The sequence below is a fragment of the Mycetomoellerius zeteki genome, unplaced genomic scaffold, assembly GCF_001594055.1.
Source record: "Mycetomoellerius zeteki isolate Tzet28-1 unplaced genomic scaffold, Tzet1.0 scaffold96, whole genome shotgun sequence".
Taxonomy (NCBI): Eukaryota; Metazoa; Arthropoda; class Insecta; order Hymenoptera; family Formicidae; genus Mycetomoellerius; species Mycetomoellerius zeteki.
Genome location: NW_017257999.1, coordinates 2,650,095 through 2,674,511, shown reverse-complemented (window position 1 = coordinate 2,674,511; position 24,417 = coordinate 2,650,095). Strand labels below are relative to the sequence as shown.

Below are 24,417 nucleotides of genomic sequence, written 5' to 3'. Positions count from 1 at the left end.
TATGTTATTCTCTTTATATATTTTCAGATATAGATTTTTTTAAAAGGCTTTCCTTATAATAAGAATGATGAAATTTTAATATTTAATTAATAAGATAGATTAGAAAATATTGAGGTACAGAAAGTAGAGTCAAATGTAGAGTAAATTGGAATCGAAGAAGAGACGGTAGCTTTAATTCTAACAACCTTTGTTGAAAAATCAAAAGAATAATCAATATAAAAATTATGCCCCTTTCAAATTTTATCATCGATTTTCATTCACAATTATCTTCATTCTGTTCATTCACAATACGTGCGATAGATTATACTTGTTTTCGAAAACTTGCTAATTGCTCGCATGTTTGTAATATATATCTGCCTTTTTTTTATTTTATATACAGACTCCGGACGCGACTCATGATCGAGTCGATTGTAATCAGAGCTCATCGAAAATCATCCAGGATCTGGCTGGGTGTATGGCTGGTAACCGATGAATATTAACCAGCAAACAGCCGTGCGCCGACCGCCACCCGAACGAAGCGCGGTCGTGCCAGGGGAACGAGAGGGAGTTAGGATCGAGGGGGCGAGAGTGGACCGCGTTAGAGTAGTGAGTACCGGGAGTAGGAGGGTACATATTCATGACGTTAACGAGCCTCCGTCGAACGTTTAATTCCGCCAACCGCCTGAGTTGGGTTAGGGTAACTCGCTCGGCAAACACGAGCCCTAACTAACCGTGCATCTCTCGGTCCTGTGCTGCTACTTTCCTTCTCTCTCTCTCTCTCTCTCTCTCTCTCTCTCCCCTCCTCCTCTCTCTCTTTCTTTCTTTCTGTCCGTGGTTGCGTTTCTTCGCTTCTGGCCTCTGTCCTCTGTTTGTCTTTCCACACTGTGAAAGAACGACTCGCGAGCGCTTGCTTGTCACGCTGATGAATGCAGGTATTCCGGAAGTTCATGCGAACAGCATCACTAGTCATCGTTTCTAATCAGCGAATTCGGATAATTAAGTGTTTTGAAAGTATATTGCGAATATTCTAAATTATTCTAAGCCGAATGCATTTAATGCGAATTAGTCACTGATTCACCGGTAGAAATAGAGATAACATAATAACGTAAGCAATCGCGGTTTATTATCAACTGTAATTTTATACGTTTGTATTGTTAGTCTGTGCGAGATGTATAGCGTAAAGTTTGAATCATGAAAATGTTTCTAGCTTATGCGTGATGATCAGACATAATCTGTTCCTTATAGATTGTGTACATATGTACATATATATATATATATATAATGCTATATAGATAGCTAGAATCAGGTATGATCCATGTAAATTTAGCTCGAATCATAATCCGGCCTGATAAACCTGACTGTGGAACGAGCGAAAGAGTCGAGTCGAGGAGGTTAATACGTTTTGCATCGATCAGCCACGTCCTGCACTCGATACTGCGGAACACTAACACAGCGATGGGGATGACCCAACGTGGTTAACACGCAAACTGGCAACGAGCGTGGGGCTGAAAGGAGCCACCCTGTGTTACATTCCAGCGATCGGATATCTGGATCCCGACTTCTCCTGAGACGTCTTACTTATAATATCATGGGTCCGGCCGTGCCTCGGGTTAACGTGTTACTGGAGTGACTTGCGACTTGGTAATTTCATCCCCGGCGTGGTGCCTCTCTTTCCATCCATTTCTTTTTTTATTTCACGGCTTACTATCTCCATCGCCATCATCATCATCATCATCATTATCATCATCATCATTATCATCAGCATTATCATCATTATCATTATCATCATCGTTGTCGTTGTTGTATTCGTTGTCATTCTCGTAGACAGGACGGCGGAACGTTTTCACCAACACATCTTGGATATTACCGCTGTCTACACTGAAGAGAGAGGAAGGAGGATAGAATCGTGGTACCGTGTTTGCCTACAAACAATCCTCTTCAACGTAACCTCGGTCTCTCATATGCATTTCCTCCTGCCATCTGCGTCTCTCGTGATCTGTCCTTGTTCTCGAGATGGAGCTGGTGTTAATCCGGTGTTGGGATAGACGTCTAGGAACACATTTTCCCACGTAAGCGCGCGTCCTCTCACCGGCTCATTGTTCCCAACGACGATTGCCGATTCGACCGGATTATGCTCGGTGCAATTGGACGAGGTGCCTCAAAGTCCTCGGCATATTCTCACGAGATAACAACGAGGATGCCTGGCCTTTCCTCGACCTGCACGATCGCGCGAGTGGAGGTTCTCGTTCTACCGGCTCTCCTCTTCATGGATTATGCACGTTTCGTTTTGGTAAGCGTAGGCGTAACAGAGAGAGAGAGAGAGAGAGAGAGAGAGAGAGAGAGAGAGAGGCCTAACCCAGCCGTTTTAATGCGGATCAACGTTGGATTCGTGTGTCGATGGAGATGTAGCAGATATCTAGGATGCATTTTGACAGGCGGATCTTTTGTTTTACTCGACGGGATAATGATAATGATGACTGAGGTTTTTTTCAGGGTGTGCAGGCTACACCATTGTAGTTCATAGCGCAGTATCCTCGTTGGAATACAATATGAGGCGATCTAGTGTACATCACTCGCGGGTGGTGTTAGTGGCGCCAGAGATAATCCTCGCGATAGTTTCCCCTCTTTCTTCCCTCACGTCAATCAGGATTGGATTCGGTTTAGAGCTCTCTATAGCTAAACCAGTCAGATCAGAGGTGCTCAAATGGAATTGAATAGCCGCGACATGGAGATAGCTCGGAATCCTGCTTTCATTGTTTTAAAAATTCATCATGACACACATCAGATAAACGTTTCCATCGCTACCATGTATTTCTCGCCATCAGTGAGAAATAGCAATGTCAGGATATACAACGTTATGAACACATTGTTATAAACCGTTATGCTTCATTTTCAAGAAGATACTCTTCTATTCAAAGGTCATCGTTTTATTTCTCGAGTTATCTTTAAAATTCAGCACGATTTGAAATCGGAGCTACATTGCGACATGGCATCTTTGTCGAGTCGCGCTACGCTCCGATTTCAGAATATATACCTACTGAATTCTCAAAGATAACTTGACGAATGAGCGCTTATAGAGTACCAAATATAATATAAATTATTTCTCCCCGTACATTTCGCGTAATATACTCATAGACCAGATGTTCGCAATTCATATTTAATCGCGTTTCCCGGCACGCATTTGTATGATTAAATGGCAAACAATCTAAATGCTATAATCCGAACGTCCTTCAGGCACATGGCACCGGGCGTACCTCCGGTTCGTTATGCTCGCGTCCTCCGTATCCTCCGCGTCCTCCGCGGCGGTTCTTCTTGCGGAAAAGTCGCAGGCACGCACACTCACTTGAGCGGTTCTCGTGCGGCCAAGCTCTAGGTCTGGCGTGGCGGAGGGTACTTAATGGCTATTTAATTCCTAATCCAGCCGCGCCGCCGGCGCTACTTTCACGGTAATCTGTAGCCCGTTGCCATCTTCCTCGAAAACAGAAATACAGCAAAGACGGTCTAATCCACCGCATCTGGGATTCATGAATCCCTCTGGCTCCTCCGCCACCGCCGCCACCGTCTCGTCCTTCTCATCCTTCTCCTCCTCCTCCTCCTCCTCCTGCTTGCTCTTCCTCCTCCTCTGCCTCCTACTTCCTCGTCCGCGAGAGCGACGGCGAGAACTCCCTACCCGCCTACCCCGGTCTACCCAATCGGCCGGCGGCTCCCACTCTTCCACTTTGTAGAGAGCTACTTCCATATTTACATGGGAGGTAGTCGCAAAAGCGAAGTTAGCGCGGCTAAGCTGATTTAAGCATTCGTTATTATAATTCTTGGGGAAGCGCCGCGCGGAGCTAACCCCGCCGAGAGAAGAGAGCTCTGTACTCTCAACTTCTCCTGCCATCGCGGCTGGGTGCGCAACTCCAGGAAGATCTCGATTTGCAAAAGGTTGTCCGCGGTCGGCCCGCGGTGTCCTTCGGCTCCGTTAATTTAGTATGCGAATTAGCCTGGACTTCTACCTTGTGACTCTTTATTTATGCCGTAGTTTATTTCCGTCGTGGAACCCCGCATTGTAGGGAGCGCGCATACTATCTTCACACCGAAGACGATTCCCTTAATTAAGTTCTAGGATGAGCGATATGAGCGCTCGTTGCTGATCTCAAATCGCTCGCACTTCATTACTCGTGTGGAAGACAGATGTAGAAACGAAATTACGAGATGTAGGTATTATGATGTAGTTCTTGTGATGTGGTTCACACACAGTTTTATGCTACACAATAATAAATTGCTTTGTTTTTCTTTTGATGAATTCTCTCTAATAATATATTTAATATATTTCTCTCTAATATAACATTATTTATTTCTTGACTACTATGTGATATAAGAAAGAAATTGTTTTTTTTTTTTTTAATTATCTCGGGGCTTAGAGTTTCGCGTTTTAAGCGAGCATTCGAAAAATATTTTTAAAACACGATAATCATATTCAGACATGTTGCGCGTCTTAAAATCACTAGAATCGACACCGGTGCAGTGATGATTTTTTGATGAATCTCGTCGTTAGGTGCTTACATAATTAGCAGTCAAGCAACACCTTTCATCCTATTCCGTCTCCTCGCGTTCTGCACCTTGCGCGGTCCGAGCGCGATAATTAAGTTCGGTCCTTTTAGCACGCGCTCGTTTCTAGCCTAAAGATATCCATGTCTTGACGCGGTCCCAGTCTTCTCAACTTCGAAATCCATCGTACGCGATTAATTTCTCGCGGTCCCCCGGGCGAATTTCAGGCCCCGCGATCGCCTTCGCCGCCTCGTCCGTCCGTATTCTTAATTAATAACCGAGGCAGCTGCCTTAACGCGCTGACGTCATTACCAATCTCTCTCTCTCTCTTTCGACGCGGTTTCGTCTGTATCCCACTCTCTCTCTCTCTCTCTCTCTCTCTCTCTCTCTCTCTCTCTCTCTCTCTCTCTCTTTCGCTCTCCATGTGTCTTTTTTTCTGTCCCCTCACCCCGACCTTTTCTGAGATATCGTCGATATACATCATCAGCACCACCAACTTGGAAACTCTTAATGAAGCTGTGCACCGGCCGTGGCTATGCTAAGTTCACGTTCGAAGTCTGCGAAGACGGGATGATCGTTGTCGTTGAGACGAATGCAGCTCGCACCGTGAAATTCGCAAAACAAATGCCGCTCGTTGATGCTTCTGCAGGGCTGCTATCGGCCGTGGTAACCACGTTTCTCTTTAGGGTAAAGGAACTCGTCGGAGCGTGGCTCTCGAATGCGAGCCAGTGGATGCGCAGTAATGGCGATAATGATGATGGTGATAGAGGCTTTATGGGTCTTCAGAAAAACTGACGGCAGAGTGCACGTGAAAACGTATGGAGCGTGGTTAAGCGGACTTGATGTTGGATGCTCGGCTTGTTGCTAAGTTAAAGCGATTGCCCGATATCTGGCCGGGCGCAATCTGAAGTTATCATTGCAAAGTATCATTAACGATTAGAGGAAATGTTTGTCTCGTTTCTCTGATATTACGCACTTTCGCGCATTTGTGGAAAGGTTTGTGATACAATAAAACAATGAATTATAAAAATTATAACGATAATAGACGCAGATCATAATGAGTTAATTTAAAAATTGAGATAAACGTTATAGTGCAATCAAGACCAAATATCTCACCAGGACGCATTGTAGAAAATATCGCAGACTGGTTCGAGCGTCAGGGGATATCTACCTCGAGTCGTGCGTTTTGTCGGTATCCCTGGTCCGCTATAAGCTTAGGCACGCCGGAGCTCGATAACGGATGGCCGGTCGTTACGGTAAATGTCTCACTCGGGGCCTCGAACGGCCGATGGAGACCACTGGGATAATGATATTATTACGGCCATCTTGATTCTCCTGGGCCACACTATCATCATACGTCACCCGTTGTGCGCGCGGTCGTGCTGAATCCACGCCGTATTACGGGCATATATTTCCTGGCGTGTCCTGGCGCGGGCAGTTGCTTTTTGCCGCGCGGTTACAAAGTATGATGATCCCGGCGCGGACGTGCCTGTTGATGAAATCGTCAGGACGCCGGCACCTGATCGCGGCCGCGGTCTGACTTTAATATCGACGAGGGGCCCGGTGCCAGAACCAAATGCTCGACTTCTTCGTGCGAGATGAAGCAATTTGCGCGCGGCGCATAGCCGCCGCAACGATCTCCATTCCGCTGTTCGTACCGCTGCAGCCGCGGTCGACCGTGTCCGATCGTTCGGGACGAGCGTAATTGATTAGCTACTTAATTCGGAGATGAATTCCTACAGTCGTCGCCCGGCCATCGCGCGAGCGCTATATACATTTGATTATGCGGGAAACCGAGTGCTCGAGGATAACGCATAAGTCTAATGACCCGTGAACAGAGAAAGATGGCAATCAGATGTGTATATTTGCGGAAAGTTTGCAATTTAAAAAAAAATTGCGCGCAAAGATGATACCGAGCAAAAGTCATAATTTCATATAGTTACGTTCTCTAAAATAGTAGGATCCGTTGATCAGACAATAATTTGATATACGAGAGAAATTACGTGACAAGTGTGAATGTACAAGCACGAGGACACACAATTTTTGATCGTAGACGGATATGAGACATACGTGTCTCAGGAAATTACCGCGTAAGAGCCTATTTTAATCTCATCACGTATGTAGACGCGCTCTCGTTCACGCGATCGGGCAATTTAACACTCCGAAAAAACACGAGGGGTTTCATGAGAGAAACAGAGAAAGGAAGATAGAGAGAGGGTCCCCTTTCCTCATGTAGCTTCAAATCCATGGATCAGAAGGCACGTGCCTTCCGCGCGTGTAATTATCCGCACGAAGTGCATGCGTCAAGGACTCGCCTATAACGCTCTTCACGTTCATATGCGAATGTGGGTCAGCCTGTTTATCAATCATTCCTTAATATAGCTTCGCATCCCCCCTCCTTCTATCCATCTTCTATCATGCTCTATGCATCGAGGCTCCATGTGAAGATGCATTGATGAGTGTATGAGCGCTTATTGTCGGTATTATTAAATTTATAATATATGGACACCTCGGTTACGCTAATAATACTTCTACGCTGTGCCTACCTGTCTTGCGTTGCTGTGTCGTAAAGGATATTATATATAGAGTGCATATGATTATTGAGTAACGTATAATTGAAAGATAGAAATATTTCGCGTCTCAATCTCAAGGATAAGTCATTTTACTTTATTAGCGTGATGAAAAAAAAGTAACATATCTTATTTCGTTACGGTTTATTAGTATGTCCAATATATTTCGTGTATACATACATACCTAAACATTATATTAATTATTAAGAATATTAATCATAAAAATTATAAATCACAGCATCTATTGTTGATTCAAATAAGATTTAAGATATTTTCAACCGGATTTAACGAACAGTTATAAATAGCAATGACAGACAAGGCCGATCGAGAATCGATCTAACAATATCCTCAGAATATATTTAACCAATTGGCGCACTTCAGTGACGATGCGATTGATTCATCTACGGTAATTGATACGCGATTAGTAATAATGCATGACGTAAGTCCCTTTCATCGTGTTGCACATTTAACGGAGTCACAGTCGTCAAATGCTTTTAGCGTGTCAGGACAAAAGACGAAGAAGCGACGAATTAACAGAGGCTGCGGTTTGACTCCGTTGCCCATCATAGAATCGGAATTCAAGAAGAGCGTAACGCGTCGGACAGAGACGGAACGAAAGACAGAAAGCGGATAGAGAGAGCCTCGAAGAAGAGAAAAGAGGCGGACGTAGCCGGCCGTCAGCTTCAGCATCCTCTCTGATGAATTACTCTTCGTTGATCAGTAGTTCTCATTCGCTCATTCTTTCGAAATTGCGTTTTTTTATTATACGATACAGGCTACACTTTGTCTCCGATGAGAATCTCTGTCTGTCGTTGATGAGGATTACTGGAGCTTTCTGATATTGTACTTTTCGTAGCGATTTCTCTCTCAGATTGTAGTTACTACACCCTGTACATATTGCGCATGCTGTTCTTTTTACGAACATTTGCTTAAACGTGTCGATAATCAGTGTAGCGTAATACGAGCATTCATGTCAATAAGAGGATTAGATTTAAAAGGTAAAAGCGCCATACCATCTTTCACAGTATATTAACGAATAAAAAAAGTAATTAATTGGTAACATTATCGTTTATTAATAATATTAAAAGAATATATGAAATATCTATGTATTTTTTATTTGATTTCAAGTGCATCAACGTTTCACTATGTCATTTTATTGATTAATGTGTTACCTAATATGACTTGACAGATGCACGATTCAATAATCGCGACCTCGCTTTCAAGTCACTTGTACCGGTTCGTCTGTCGCAGACATTTCGATAAATCGGAATAGATCAGGATATACAGCGGTCCGTTCAGAGAGCCACTGCGATCTTCTGATCAGGATCACCGGAGATGTCAGTCATCCTTTTGTTCCCCGATACCGCGCCTTTCCTATATCCTGTTTCAGGGCTCGCCGTGTAAACTCCCCGGCACGCCGCCGTCATCGTCGTCGACGAATGACGGCGTATAATGGGTCGCGCAGCGGCTCGGTTAGTGCGCGCGTCAGGGGAGGAACTTACCGATTAACTCATCTACCATGGGCATTGTTGCCCTCAATGAGAGGACACCGGTCGCGTTTATTGTGGGTATCGCGTTATTATACTAACCTAGTCGCCTTTGTGCGGCGATATAAGTTTTCCGGTAGCCGACCCTCACGTTGGGTGAAGGTGATTTACTGACGAACCGAATTGATTCAGCCGATTTGCGAGTTCAAATCTATTGGTTAAGGGTGTCTCAGTTGCGAGAGGTTGTATTAATTTACTGGCGCAGAATCGGTGGGATTAATGGAGTTAGTTGTGCAAATAATTCATGCGCTACTGTAAAATACTCGTTAATTATGCACTGAGCTGGTTTGCGATTCATGACACTATACGAGCTTGGATTAATAACATATCAAACTTCTTGGTATACTACACTGCATTCGCTCAAAATTATTTTATGATTATAATCGCTGCTACCCTACTGCCATTACATAGTACGAGTATGCTCTCAATAACAGATGATAAAAAGATATGAAAATTCAAACGCGCGCATAAATGTTATATATCGGAGGAAATTTGGACATGCACTTTTCGCCGCAAATTAGAAAGTAATCTGTACTTTCTCTGGCAAATTGCAGGTAATCGACGCGATAAATCTACGATATATGGACGTCGAGGTGTCATTAGTAAGAAGATTTTAATCATGTGCTATTAATGTCGCGTTAAGAACGAAGAATAAGGCAGCTAAGATGGATCATTGTGAAGCTCATCATGTCTTCCAAGGAACACGGACGTTTCTTTGCAGTAAGTATTTCGTCAAAATGATTTTATTTGGCTTGACATAATTAATATACTGATGGCACGCGATGTAATTACTGTACTGACGGGAGTAGTTTAACGCTTTGACCAAAGATCTATGAATAAAATCAAAAGCACAATTAGTGTCAGCGAAAGACACTGTTGAAATTTATAAATATTTGACACGATGGTACGACTGATCGTAGAATGATTGGAAACATAAATAATTATGAAATATCCATGCGGCAATGTGCACATAGCACGATACACGAATCGTACATACATTAGATTCTCCGAATTATTGCAACCGACTATGGACCAAACTCTTTGCATTTTCTTTGATAAATCTGTTTTGTTAATTATCCATGATATTTATTGTAAGAAGACATTTTAATGTCATGGGGGGGAGGGAGATTTATGCGCACAGTTTTCCCTTCAAACCTCAGATAATTCTGCTCGAAGAATCTTGGCGCCTTCGATCTCGCGAGCGTGCAAACTTCTTTTTCCATTCCGACGATATACTAGAGCGAGATGGAAGTCAAGGTGTATATACTCCTGTGCCGGATAAGTATCAAGTATACAGGTCGGGCAGATATAGTCGGCCAGTATCGACCGGGTAGCCAAGTTCAACAGCCAATCCCTGGCTGCGCATTAAAACCACGCCCTTTATTTCGCGGTTGCATTAGCCACATCTCGCGAGCTGTATTTAAGTTAAGATGGAATACTTAGTTTCTTCCATCTTCATTCGCAGGAAGGAGAAGGAATCGTGACGACGATGCCGTCGCTCTATAGGAGCCGCGGAGTTGAAAGCGGAGAGTGACGGCTTTTATATTTATTTGCCACTGGTGTCATTGAATTAACGCGCTTCTCAAATTATTTCCACGGCGTAACAAAAATGAAAAAAAGAAAAAAAAACAATCAGTATTCGAGTCGGTTATATACTTTGCTATATATACTATATATAGCAAAAGATAAATTTTATTATTGTAATAATATTTTTATTACGTATTATTTTGCACCTTCTATATTATTTTATTTTATTATACTTGCTGTTTCTCTCTTTCTCTCTTCTCTCATGCTTACATTATTAATGATAGGTAATTGAGATAAAATCAAGTGCTAAGTATATTTCTATGTTTATTGTTTTTTTTTATAATTTATTATACATAGATAAAATATCGGGATTTTAACAACTTCGTTGTTGAATTTGTTGATAAACTTGTCTCGAAAATCTACTGTTATGCGAAATTGGATAACTGCAGCGCGAAATTAGCGGTGTTGATTATTGTACAGGCTATGCGAGCTGGTTATTCATGGGAATTCGATGAGAACGAGCCCCGCAGCAGTAATATACAAACACCAGAGCGGCTCGCTGACGATTAATTGAATTCATTTGATCGTAACGAGGAGGAATAATTACCTCTGACGCGCCCGTATACTAGTATTACAAATCATTTGAGAAAGTATCATTAAAAGCAGCCGCAATCGTAGCAGTCTGTCCTCTAATGTTGGCAGCTTAATAAATCGCTTTTATTAGAATTAATATCAAGTAATATAATATAATAATCGTCGATTGATCAAGGGAGGATAATAGAACATACTTTTATGTCGAGAGAAATTTTATTATGTGCACATTTATCCCGCCATTTTTCATCTTGCATGATTTTACATAACAAGATTCAGTATAAATGTTCATAATCACGTCACATCGTAGAAAAATTATTCTTTCACACTATCTGCAACACCAAATCATTTTTCGGTACAAAGTGTAATGCTGTAGCAATTTTTCACAAGATATATCATAGTATTTCGCGCGACATAAATTTGTCAAATTTACAATCATCAACGAATTTGCATTTACATAAGTAAGGAATTCGGTTTGCTGTTAATAGAAGCATGAATAGAGGGGATGGCTCGAGTCTCAGGACTTCGTAAAGGATATCGGGTAGTGGATGGAAGGTGTACGTCGGTATAACGGGTCGAAACGAAGGAACAGAAAGCTCTCGTTAATGAGCTTCCTCACCCTCAAAGCTTTGAAAGCCGGTTACACTCGTCTCACTCACCCCGGCGGAGCGAGAGAGCCGTTCAATTCAAAGCTTCCAGGAAATTATACGTCTGTTACCGTTCTATCGCGAGCAAAGGCTCAAACCTGGGGCCTAATAGCGGCAATATCGTATTTTAATCTCGGCTCAAGGAAGTGCATTTGTCATTCCCTTGTCGCACAAAGGCTACTCGTTTCAGAAACTGCAATCACCCGACAAAATTATTCGCTGAATTCAGCTACAGCTTCGCCTCTCGCGTAGATTGAAATTTGTTGAATCAAAAATAAGTATAATCCCTCTGGCGCGATATCTGAAAAACCGCTTTGATTTGACGTCAAGATTATTCTGTAACTTTTATATATTCAACATAATGACATGCAACAGTTCCTGGAAAAATCAGCATTTTTTTTCAGGATAATTTAGGATAATGAAACGTTCTGCCTTGTACAATTTTTAAAACACAAACTAAGTTAATGCGAGTATATATATTACAAAATTCTTTTTAATTATTTTTTTTTATATAATATATATAACTATAAATTTTTATTTTATTTTCATTCAGAATTTATCCTTTTATGATTTCAATTTCTATCAATTTCCTATTTTTATTCGTTACTAATATCTAATTGCCATCGCTGACAGTATACATATGGCTCGTTGTAACTCGTTTTCGCAACACAAGTTTCTTCGAAGTTTCGCGACACTTTAGTGACTTCTTGCCGTCGCTCGTATCATCACGTGTGGGGTGCTTCGATTTTCCATCGCGGCCTCGCTGAAAACGCAGGCATTACGAGAGCCATCTGGCCGAGATGACACTCCGCGCAAAGTATTTTCCATCGGCGTGGCAGAGTTTGGACTTTGTCGCAATGCTGTCACGGCAATTTCTCCGGGGATGGTTACTTACAGTGTTGGCTTAAACAACATACTTAACCGGGCTACTTAGTACTCACGGGGGCGCAGACGTACCCCTTGCAATAATAACATTTCGCCCCCTTTAATCCGCGGCCTGCTGTTAGTCCTTGGCTAAGTATCTGTCCTTCTCGTTCCTAGCGTTCTCGTTCCATCGGGTGCAACCCCTCTTCCCTCGTCCTCCTGCGACCCCCGGGCGAAATCAAAACACGGAAAAGCCGATACAGTTTTGCGTAATACCCTCGTCAGGAAGTTCCTCGCGGTGTTTTCTATCCGTGTTGTTAAGAGCGGTCTTCTAGATGGGGAGTGGCGTGAGAGGAGCTGTTTTGTGTACAAATTGCACTAACAGTGGCAATAAGCTTAAACGATTTTTATTCATTTCCATTTGCATTGGTGAAAGTCTGCTTAAGAAATAAGTATCACATCGATAAATCGAAACTAGTGTGATATGTTTTGCGATTACAATACTACTTGTAAGATCTTAGTTTTCTTAGCTATAAAATTATATCAATTATAATATAATTTATGTATTATTATTTATAAAATTATATCAATTATATATATTATATTTAAAAAAATGATACTTCTATATATCTAACATTAACCAAAAGAAATAAAAAAAATTGAAAAATGTTTTTATAATAATTCATTAATATATTTTTAAAAGCTTTAAACACAATTCGATGTTACACATTTTTACGCTAAAATCTACATAATTTCAAGCGATTTGGTATACTTTCATATATCTCTCTATGGTACACATTATGACGATTATTTAATTTGCTTCACGAATAATTGACCGTTGTCCTCCATTTTGATCGTTGACCAAATCGTAGGACGATTAATCAAATTGCAGCGTGAAATGCAATTTTGTCGTAACCCGTGGATGTCAGGATCGTCGTAAATTCTGACATTTCGCTGGATTCTGCCGAACGTCATGATGGAAGTATGGGTATGGATGGGGGGATAAGATAATGCGCGGTAAGCGAGGTGTGGGCCCCTATATAAGTTCTATGGAGTTAGTAGATACCCCGCCAGGCACAACATAAACCCCATAGTGCTAAGCGGCTTAGTACCTCGTAAGGGCACTGACGCCTGACATATCCATGTATACCCTGCCCAGAATTCTCGCGATTCAGGGAAGGCTTCCGTGGAGACTTGCTTTTGTCCTCGAGCCTTCGAGAACTTCTGCAATTCCGTTCACAATATTTCGCAATGATAAAACAATTGTTCTAATTCTGAGATATTTTTATCTCTCTATTTTAAAATACAAGGATCTTATATAATTCCATGAAATTCATTTAACTAAAATCAGTCGTAAAATAAAAAAAGAAGACAGAAATTTACAAAATTTGATCTTATTTAATTGTTGTTTCAGGTAAATGCAAATTAATTGCATTTAAACATACGTAAACATACATTTACTTACCACAATTGTCGATACGTTTAATTAATTCGATTATTCTTGACATTATTGTTATTAAATCAGTACATAAGTATCACATTGTGTGTGCTTTACAAGCAAAAATATTACGGCTCTCAGCTTCTCTAATATTTTGTTTTTCCCATGAAGTTACTACTGCCCCGTTATAGAGGTACCAAGGGTGACGCGTGACACACCCCCATTGAAATCCCATGTACGGGATATACTTAAATTAAATGGACGCCGGTATCACATTATGGCACAGAATAGCAACTTATATCTAACCTCTCATTAACCCCGTGTGAACCTGGATCAGGACCCCACGTGAAAACCGAGACGTCGATTTTCAAACTGAAAATCTGCAGAGGGGTGTTTCATTACGGGTTACGGCGAGATGCGAATGACATTTTAAACGGACTCGTATGCGCGAACATTGAGAACATACACATTTTTCGTCACTTTGAATTTATGTACTCTATAACAATTAGTCAAATTTGCACAGATTATTTTATAATCATCATACAATATTTTAATAGCGCATTTTTAATAGTACTAGAAATTAATTAGGATCAAAAATTTTAATATGATAATATTAAGATTATAACTTTTGCGTTACGAGTAATTAAATATTGATCTGACATTTGTCCTGATTTTTATAAATTAATTTCAATAATAATTTTAAAGTAATTTTTAGAGTACACTGAAATTAATAATTATTTGAAACATTTTGTTTAAGTTGCAGATGTAATAATTAATTAGTATATCGTAAAAATATTCATATCGGAATTTTTTATGAGAATATCGATTGGTTGTAAAGTCATACGATATCATAGGTAAAAATACTAGCTTGTCACTAACTACTATTGAGCCAAACCGCTCGTAAAAATGCTGAAAACAGATCCCCTTAATCAAATAAAACTCTTACCGAGTGACGATCGATGTTACAAATATTTGTTGATTTTTTGGCACTAGTCGAGGTGAGAGTACACAAATCAGAGCACGATTCATCGACGAGCGAGCGTGCGCCATTCCGTGTCATCGTTGCGCCATTATTCCGCGACGTGATGATTCACACAATGCCTATCTTTTTTTTTTGTGCCCGTTTCACGCTTTTCCGAGTCCTCCTCTGGATCCTTAAGCAGCTAAGAGCCCGTGATCCGTGATCGCCATGGCCGGAAGAAGAGATCGAGAGCAGGGGTGCAGCGAAACCTCGAAAACTTCTTTAGCGCAACAATGGCGTACGTCGATTTTAAAAAGATCGAACGAATTTACCGTCACTTTCACACCTCTACACGGGTCGACCTAAGACCTATAACAAATACCTTATGGGCGTAATCTTGGTCGGGGCCCTCCCGCTACGGTAGGACCCCTGCGCCGGGCCCCATTATGATATCCGCGGTATTGTCGAGGTGTCGAATCTGTCTACAAATAACCACTAGAGAAATGGTTACTCAGTCTCGCTACTCTCTTTCGCTCCCTTGGCTCTTCCCTCCGTTCCGCTCCCTTCGCCACAGAAGTATACTGCTGTCTCTCGTTCGCTCGCCCGTTCTTCATGCGTCGCCCTCTTACCCCTCGTCACCGTTCTCATTCCGCGTCTCTCCATTCAAAGTGGACTACATTATTTCGTTGTAAGGCCTCGACCACGCCGCATTATCCTAAACATCTAAATCCGGACAGCTGGAGCCCTTTCAGCGATTCTCAACTTAATCCTCGGGAGATGGTCACATATTTCTAAATTTCTATATTAGATCATAATATTCTTTTTCGAAAACGATTACGAGTATTTTTTTACACATCACTGTATGCTTAACATAAGATACAAATAATTCGCAAATAATGTTTATATGATTTTTAAAATTTAATGATATCAATGATGGATGTGATAGTATATTTAATAATTTTAATTATACTTAGTTTTGATAGTGCTTTCCTGCTGTAAATCTGTGAAAATTTATTAAAAATCTATTTTATTTCCTTGAGCACGATATATTATATCGTTATATAAAGTATTTTTACATTAAAAAATGAGGAGCAATTAAAAATGTTTTTCAATCGTTTGCATCAACTCGTTCTCATCTCGAGAGTTTATGTACTATCTTAATGTTGATCATGAGAACCACTTCCTAATGAATGCGCCAGAGGTGTCAGAGCAGCAACTGTCAAAACACGACCGGCAAGACGGCGACCGTGCCATCGAGTGCATGACGGAGATAAACGATAGCAGAGTGAGAGAAAGACAGAGCGGACCTTTTCACGCCATATTGGATATACCTTCAAAACAGTGCATGCCACCGAAGCCTATCGATAATCGCGACACCCATCCCTTTATTCCATCGTACGAAATTCCCGCAGACGCGTGTACGTTGCGGACAAAACAGACAGTTGTTGCGGGGTAGCGTTTTTCAGTCTCCCTCCCCTTATCGCGCCCTCTTGTCGAGTTATTGTCGATGCGATCCTCTGGTCAAGTAAACCAACGTTTTTCCACGAATAGACTAAAACCCCACAACTCTCTCTTCATTCAATTCATTCATGTTTTTTCTGTCTTTTTCCTCTTTTAGAGATATAAATAATAAATATTATATAAATAAATATGTAATAATGTGTGTGTGTGTTCGATTATTTATCAACATTTTATGTTGTGTATGGGTTGTTTAATCAATTTGAAATTTTTATCTTTTCGCAGCTAATGTTACCTTTCGTTACTTAAGCATACTAGCGAAAAGATAAATCTATTAATTATTCATATTTTTTTTATAAAAAAGATTTTTACTTGCGTTTAAATCTGTATTTTTAAAGATTAATTTTGTTCCCTAAATCATACATAATTCGTTTACTAAATTATAAAATCTTGGCTGAATTCATGTTGCGTAGTCGCTTGAAAATCTTTTCATGTAATCTTTGATAAAGAATGAAAAAGGATTTAACGCGTATCATAGAAACAACACGTTGCCATGTCAGACACAGGTTCCATGATTTCTCTTAAAAGTCACCGGCTGAAAGCCGCCGCGACAAGCCTGAGAGCGCTACGTAAAAGTTCGCGTATTGCTCCATTCCCCGCATCCCGACGACTCCATCTTCGTGTCTGGAAATCTACCCAGCTGCCGAGCGCCAACGAAGGGGAGAGACGAGGCGGACGTGCGATAGAAGAGGAAGAAGATACGAGAGATGGAGGCAGGAGGGGAAGAGAGAGAGAGAGAGAGAGGAAGTGGTCGCATGTGGAGGTATCAAGCAGGGTGGAGTCGACGTTGAGAGAGAACTTAGGCGTGCGCCCTGAGCATATCGGCTTTTCGGGAGAGTCTTGGTCGATGTTCCCTGGTTCCTGGTTAACCCGCGGGATCGGTTACAAGGCGACCCGGCCAGCCGATTGGTTCATTTTGTCAGCGACACCCGCCCACGCCGTGTTATCGCGCAACCACTCTGTCTGCCTCTCTCTTTTTCGTAGCTCTCTGTTTCAACCGCCTCTCCTCTGCTTCTCTCTATCTCGTTTCTACCTGTCTTGCTATACTTATCTATCAATTCGTCTCTCTGTCTCTCTTCATCGATAATCCGGTCTTCCCTCATCACATTCTAACGCGCGTTTCGTGCCCAACTCGAGCCTACCGGCTCGCTTTTGACCTTCGACGAAAAGAAAAAAAAAAGTGAAATAAAAGATCGTCTGGACACGACTCTAAGATTGTTAACGGCCGATGACTTCGCAATTTTTCAACAGCCTGGCGTGGAAGCCGTGCGACGTGCGAACCTGTGGGAAGGACGGGACTATTTTAGCAATAACGTGCTCCTTCTTGCACAGTATCGTTTTAATCGTGGTGTGACACGCGAACGTAATGAGAAATTGCTAATGAGAAGTTTTATAAATAAAATAATAATTTTCATTTCGGGACGCATGCATTTTTCAACGTCGTACAACAACGCGAGAGAAACGCGCGTATTCCACTTGTGATAGTGATTTCGTTATCACGGGATCGTGTGTCCGGCGTTGTCGAATCGCGCGGCATAAATGTTAAGCCATTTTAATGCGTCGATGCGTTTAACACGTTTCGTGGATTATGCGCGAAATTTGCCACTCCGTTTAACAGTCAGGACCGGATAGGATGTATAATGGATGCGAGGATGCGGACAAAATACTCATGATGGTCTGTTGTAATGTCATAATAATCTGTTAATATATTTTCGCGCGAACGTATGTACAGGCGCAAATAATAATAATAATAATATTAATATTAATAATATTAATAATAATAATGCTTCATTTCTTTTTCATATATTTATATATGTATAATTTCGTATCGATAGTCTTTAGGTAAATTACGTGAGTCTTATACCTATAGTATATGTATATATATACTATATATATATGTATATCGTATGTATAGCGTACGTATTGTTGTAATATGTTCATATTTATAAGACGGATTATACAAGAATTTTGCTAATCGAGTCTATCTACAAGAGGAGGGTGAAAGCATGAGGTTCCTATCGTCTCGCGCTTAATAGGATCGATTAGCCATACTCGGCCTCGAAATTCTCTTCTACGCTCTTTTTATTCCCAGAGTGTGACGCAGGCCTTCCCCAAAGAGCCAGGCGATTAATGAAATATACAATGTCGCTAGTTTCTACTTAACCTAACGGGGAGGGAATTGGCGGGGGAGGAGCGTAAATTGGCTCGTTCGGGTATCGCACTCTTTTCTATAAAATAAAAGCCATGTTTTTTTCTCTCGTTCAAACCCGAGCTGTTCTTGTAATTTTATCTAAAGTGTGAAGCTTTTTCTCATTCTTCAAAAAATGAAGGATTACAATTGATATAGAACACATGTACAATCATAATAATAACATGGATAATTGAGATATAAACAATTATGCTACGAATGTAACTGAAGTCTTAAAATGGTATTATATTACAAATGCACAAAATAAAAACCATGAGGAAGAAATTGTAGACATTTTGGACTCTTCTTATATATGTATATAAGCAATTAATAAAAAAAGAAGAATCACAGAACGTAAGATTTATGAAAGTGTATCAGAATAATTTTTGAAATGAAATGCAAAAAGAAGCGATAATGGAATGTAAATATTTTATAAACGGAAATCATAAATAAAAATTATAGTTTAGCAGAAAAAAAGCACGTGTGACTATATTTGCTTTGAAACTTTGAAGTTTTCTAAGATATCTGGTGACGGTATAGATTTCTTAGCACAAAGAAAAGTTATTCAAAAAAAGAAATAGATTTTATTAGTGACCTCAGTAATATGATTCAGCACAATTGTTGTGCATTTTCATTCATTTTAAACGAAAGAGAGAAATACAAAATAAAGAAGAAGAACTGCTCTTGGGTGTTAGAGAATATTTCATTGCGGCTACGACATTTTCCAATTTCTCGAATATCGATATCGTAATGCAGTGGTTTCTGTCTGTAGCTAGGTATTGGGAATTCTCGTGTTTTCTGCGCATCGGCCATCGAGTCTTACGATGAAATCATTACCGTAGCGAGTTGAATTCGAGTTTTCTCGCATTTTCATTTTGTCGCCTTGTAGGTTGGTTTGCTACTTCGACGTCCGATGCCGGCAAAATGCAGGATTTTCATATATAAGAAATTAAAATTTTATCATAAAGAAACAAATTTATGTAGTAAGGAAATCAGAGTTTCTTTAAAAAAATTTCTTTAAATAATTTCAAAACCTCAATAACACGATATTGAAGAGAAGTTTTTAATTACATAATTCATTTCTTTGAGTTAAGTAAATTCTTTATCAAATATATTTCTATATAATTGCAATTGAAATGTTCAACATGATTTTATGTATAACATATACTATGTAACCCATACAAATGTGCATATTATAATATATGCACGTTAGTATATATGTGTATACTGTATATAATGTAGATAACACAGAAAAATGAAAATTAAATATATTTTCGAAAGCGTTTACTTCTCTCATGAAAATCCTGTACAATTCGCTGGTTGATCAATCAATCTCAGAGACTATTCATGATAGAGAGTATCAACTAGAAAGCGGCGCTATTTACAAACTATAAGACTCACTGCATCTGGTTCTTGGATTTCGATGAACGGACGAATTGGGAACGTCCAACGGAAGTTATGTACACGCCCTGATCGTTTGTTTTTTTCTTTTTAAAATTCGAGAGATTGCACTTATTTAGCGGATTTGCACTCACTTTTCGAAACGTCTATTTCCGCATTTTATAAGAGCGTCCTATCACACATCACTAAATGAATTCTTCCTAAGATTCATAGTGTAGTAACTTCTCATGTCTCCGAGTAGAACTTTCGGCAATGTATCTATGTATTGGTATCGTTGATTCTCCTTTGCGTGCATTATTTCTAGCTCCTTAGATCTGTTTTTCAGTAAAGCTAACTGTTGTTGTGGAAGAAAACCATCTTGCTAGATACTGGTTCACATCTTGCATCTATCTTTGAATAATCTCCGTAACTTTATTGATCCTAGTCCGTTTCGTTATATCGGTCTTCACGAAACTGTGAAAAGTTCCCTCAGAATGTTGGATCTGTGATACCACGCACATTTATAATTTTCTATAGACACAACCGATTCTTCCCTGTGATCCATGATGATTCTTCTCAAAACCCCCGCCTTCACAACACCTCGAAACTCTCATTCACGACGTTACCGCACCTGTAGCTCTTTTTCGACATTAAACGATTATCTGTATCGACGGCGTTTTGCGATTCGTCGTCCTTGTCGTATCACGCAGGCGAAAAGGGCCTATGAATCTGCGGTCTCGGATTCGCTGGTGGTGGCGTTGCGACCCTTATCAACCCCTGACCTTGGGACTGACCCTGAGGTGTTGGTTGACGGGGAGGTGGACTTCCTCGAGACGAGGGGGTATGCGGGCTAGGTACAGCCACCCTCAGCGGACCGGTGACCGATAGGTTTGCCGCCATCAATGGTGGGCTGTGGGCCTCCGATAAGCTGTCCGAAAGACGAGATAACCCACCGTCCGATAATCGCGACGTTTCGGATATCCTAGATATTCCCTCGGACAGCTGATGCTGGGGGTGCGGGTGGTGTAGCAGACCTTCGTGCGGATGCAATCTTGGCGGTGGCAAACCCAGCGAATCCGGCAGTCTGTAATAGAGTAAAGAAAGAACTGCATTTTCTCTGGAGAAAATACAGTTTAGCAGAATCGCGGTCTATTATGGGACATCTTATTATTGTAATAATATATAATATAATATCAATTTGCATATAATTTACATGGATGTATAAACTCTTGGATAGATTGATAGAAATCAGTGAGAATAAACAATAAAATATCTCGAAAACAAATTCGTGAAAAGAAATCAGCTGCAAAAACTTACCTCGTCGCCGGATCACCCCTGGGTCCTACAGCCTGGAAAGGGCTCGACTCCGCGAACCTGAAAATCCCACCACCCGGCATATTCGGATGGTTAGGCTGCGGACTATGCGGTCCAAATCGGAAGCTCGTCGGTGGGAACTTGAAAGCCGTCGTATGACCGAATCGAAAGTGCGTCTGCGTAGGATCGAAACGGAAGTTCAAAGAGGGTGGTGGCAAAGGTCCGAGAGATCCAAGCGGTACCGGGGACGGTTGGTGGTTCGGTGGCGGCGAGGAACTTGGTGATGGAGGTGATGTTCCTCCGAGGGAAATGTCGGACTCTTCGCTGCTGCTGCCGCCGGGTCCCGGACTCAGAGTACGTCGCGCGTTTCCGTTTCCTTGACCCGACTGTTGCTGCATTCTGCTGCAAATAACGCGTAATTTGCGGTTATTAACTGATATTGTTGGTGCATTAAAACAAAGTTTAAGGATCATAAAACGATTGTTGTTCGATAAGAGCATTCAATATTTTAGTAAACGAAGGGAAGTGATCAAAGAAAAGACAATAAGCAATTTAATGTAGAAATAAAATTTTGTATAAACTTTAATAAATAATAGAAGCGATAGAGAATATGATAACATTAGAATTTATCAATAGTTTAGATTCTCTGAAATTACACATAAAAAGTAATATACAGAAAAAATTAAGCAGTATACATATCATTTAAATAAAACAATTATAGACCAGGGAGAGATGAGAAGAAAAAAGAAGCGCAGCGAGAAATTATAATTATAATGGTTGTTACTAAAAATTCTAAGATCGTCGATTCCAGCTGCCGTATTTAATTTCGAAACAAAAAGAATAAAAAAAGAATGAAAAGAAGAAAGCATCGTCGACTGCGTGAAGTCTAAATCGCTTATAGCTTTTCAACAAGGGGCGAAGGCGCGTGTGGTCGCGATGGGAATTTTAATTCGTTCCCGCTTTAGGTGGCACATAAGTTGTGGACGTGGTGGATATGCGCGGTACTGAAAACACTTTGTTTCCAGTCATCGCCGCGCAGAGAGCGCGGCCGTAATTAATGAGCGCGCTCATCCTTCCCAGGTGGAGGCGGCCGAGGATTCACGGGAGAGTAACGACGATCTCCCGACGACGGGGCTCTCGCATAAAGGAGGGGATCCACCTCATTACTCGGCAGATCACGTATAGATATGGGAAAACATGGTAAACTTCACACGCGCGCGAAATGACGAATGACCATGCGTTAGGGTAGCCGAGGTGTTGGGTGTATCGTCGGAACGGAAAAGATATTATTAAGTCGATCCACTGCCTCAAAAAAACGTGCTCCTTCTAGCGGCAATTAAAGATTTATGTGATATCCCAGACTGGATTGATATTAACTTGTTAAGAGCCTTAAGCCTCGCGCGAGATCACGCGCGATTCCTATCTTGGGAATCAGGTTTATCGAATCGCGGATAGTCTGATCGATCATGGAATTCCACGATGGGGACGCGAACGTTGAAGTGGCGCCGGAAGTGGCGGAAAACGGAGGTCGACTTGGTAAATGTCATCGAGAAAACGTTATTTCGAAAGCAGACGATCGTGTTTATCGCCTATTGACTCGCAATTGCAAAGTGGGGGGAGGGGGAGGAAGAGGAAAACCACCTCCGCTTGGAAATACAAGGATGAAGAGCGCGCGCGAGAGTCGTTCGCCATTCTGTTAAAGACAATGAGGCGTCGCGGTCGTCTTAAAAGCCTCTCGGCCGCAGATCGATCCTGTAGCGGGGCTTCCGAGATCCTCTCGTATTTTCTTTGCTAATCGAGTCTCGAGTCGGACCCGTACTGTTACCACGGTAACGCCTCCTCGAGAGGCGGAAACGTCGGATTGTTCGACCTGTCTCTGTCTCTTTCTTGCGATCAGGGAAAAAAAATCCGATTGCGATGAACAGTAACCCCGAGACGAATCATTCGTCCCCGAGAAACGCGTTCGCGATGCAGATCGATCTCATTCGCAATATCTACAATTTTTAATTCCACCGAGACAGATAATAAGATTATCACAGTATTCCTGTTATTGTACGAAGTTAAGTGTTTTAGTACAATATTTTGATTAAAACTGGTGCTTGTGTGTCCTTTAAAATAAATTCTGCAATTTTACCATTCTGCAGAAAAGAGATGTAGGCAATGGCAAAAAAAAAAGAAATTAATGATATTTTTTACGACCCTTATCACGCTCGAAATATGCTCCGCCTAAGGTTATTTAATTAACACCACAAAAATACGTCTTGTATTTTACGTGAATATTCATGTAAGCTCCCTTTTCATCGCGTCTAATGGCGTACTCAGTTAGATTAATATGACACACGTCTGCGTACAGGCGAATCCTTCCGACGGTGGTGTTGAAATAATCTCCGATCGTACGTAGCAGGTACCGCGACTGAAGAGCTAAAAAGTACGCGATGTGTTAATCAGATGAAATAGCGTCATGTTCTTGCCAACGCAATCGGAACTTGATCGTGGCTGAATTATACTCGTGAATAATGAAATAACCGACCGTGAATACACGCGCCGTTCGATTTTGATTTTGTGCGAGCACGGTCATGGTACAAAAGACAAGAGCGGCTATTAACACATGATTCAAGATCTGCTATCACAAGCGGGAATCGAGTTCCGTTTTATTACTTGTGCTTTCAATTCTCTGTTCACTTATCTCTCGTTTGTTATCTGATATCTGTTCTGCGCTTATGTATTATATATGCATTTATATCCCTCTGATTTTTCACCAACTTGCAACTTTTAATACATATAACGTTATGTTTTACCAAACACTTGGAATTCATATTTGCTTATTTATTGCTTCGTCGACGCAGCAAAAAATAACACGTGCACAATTTTCACACTTTTGTAAGTTTCGCTTTTTTTTTTCGTCTCATTCTTTCACCCACGCCATCGCCTTTCTCTTCGTCCCCATATGCGAGACATCCGACGCATTTTAATTATGCTCCTGGACCGCTGGCCTTTATCTTCGGCCTTTCACGAGATACCCGCACGAGGCGGCACGACTTATTATGTGCCGGGGCCTTCCGTCCCGTCCCACACGGTGTTCCACGGTGATCGTCCATTGAGATCGTCTTAATGTCGTGGCATTAAAGCGCGAGGACTCGGGTGTCAATTTTTCGGCACGCATAAAAGGAGCATTAAAGCTCTGCGGTTTAAATTTCGATGTACCGTGCAACGCTGCGGTCCATATTAATTGCGTTTCGATAAGCGAGAAATCGAATAGTTTCGATATCTTTGTCATCATCTGTCTACAGCGACAGCAACGTTGTCTGTATTCATGCAACGATTTCTTTACTTCAGTGGATTTTCATGCCAAATTGAAGT

General features: G+C 41.2%; 1 protein-coding gene across 4 annotated transcripts in view; it reads right to left on the bottom strand.

The window, feature by feature from the left end:
* Window positions 1-19,672: 19,672 nt before the first annotated feature.
* Window positions 19,673-24,417, bottom strand: part of Optix (optix) — a 47,590-nt gene continuing 42,845 nt past the window's right edge. Inside the window, exons 2-3 of one of the 4 annotated variants that reach the window (XM_018460653.1) lie at window positions 21,061-21,459; window positions 19,673-20,860 (exon numbers count right to left, since the gene is read on the bottom strand). In XM_018460653.1, the coding sequence (XP_018316155.1) occupies window positions 20,446-20,860; window positions 21,061-21,459 (814 nt within the window). In that variant the 3' untranslated portion in view covers window positions 19,673-20,445. The remainder of the gene's footprint in view (window positions 20,861-21,060; window positions 21,460-24,417) is intronic. The other 3 variants (XM_018460656.1, XM_018460654.1, XM_018460657.1) reach the window with 3 other exon arrangements.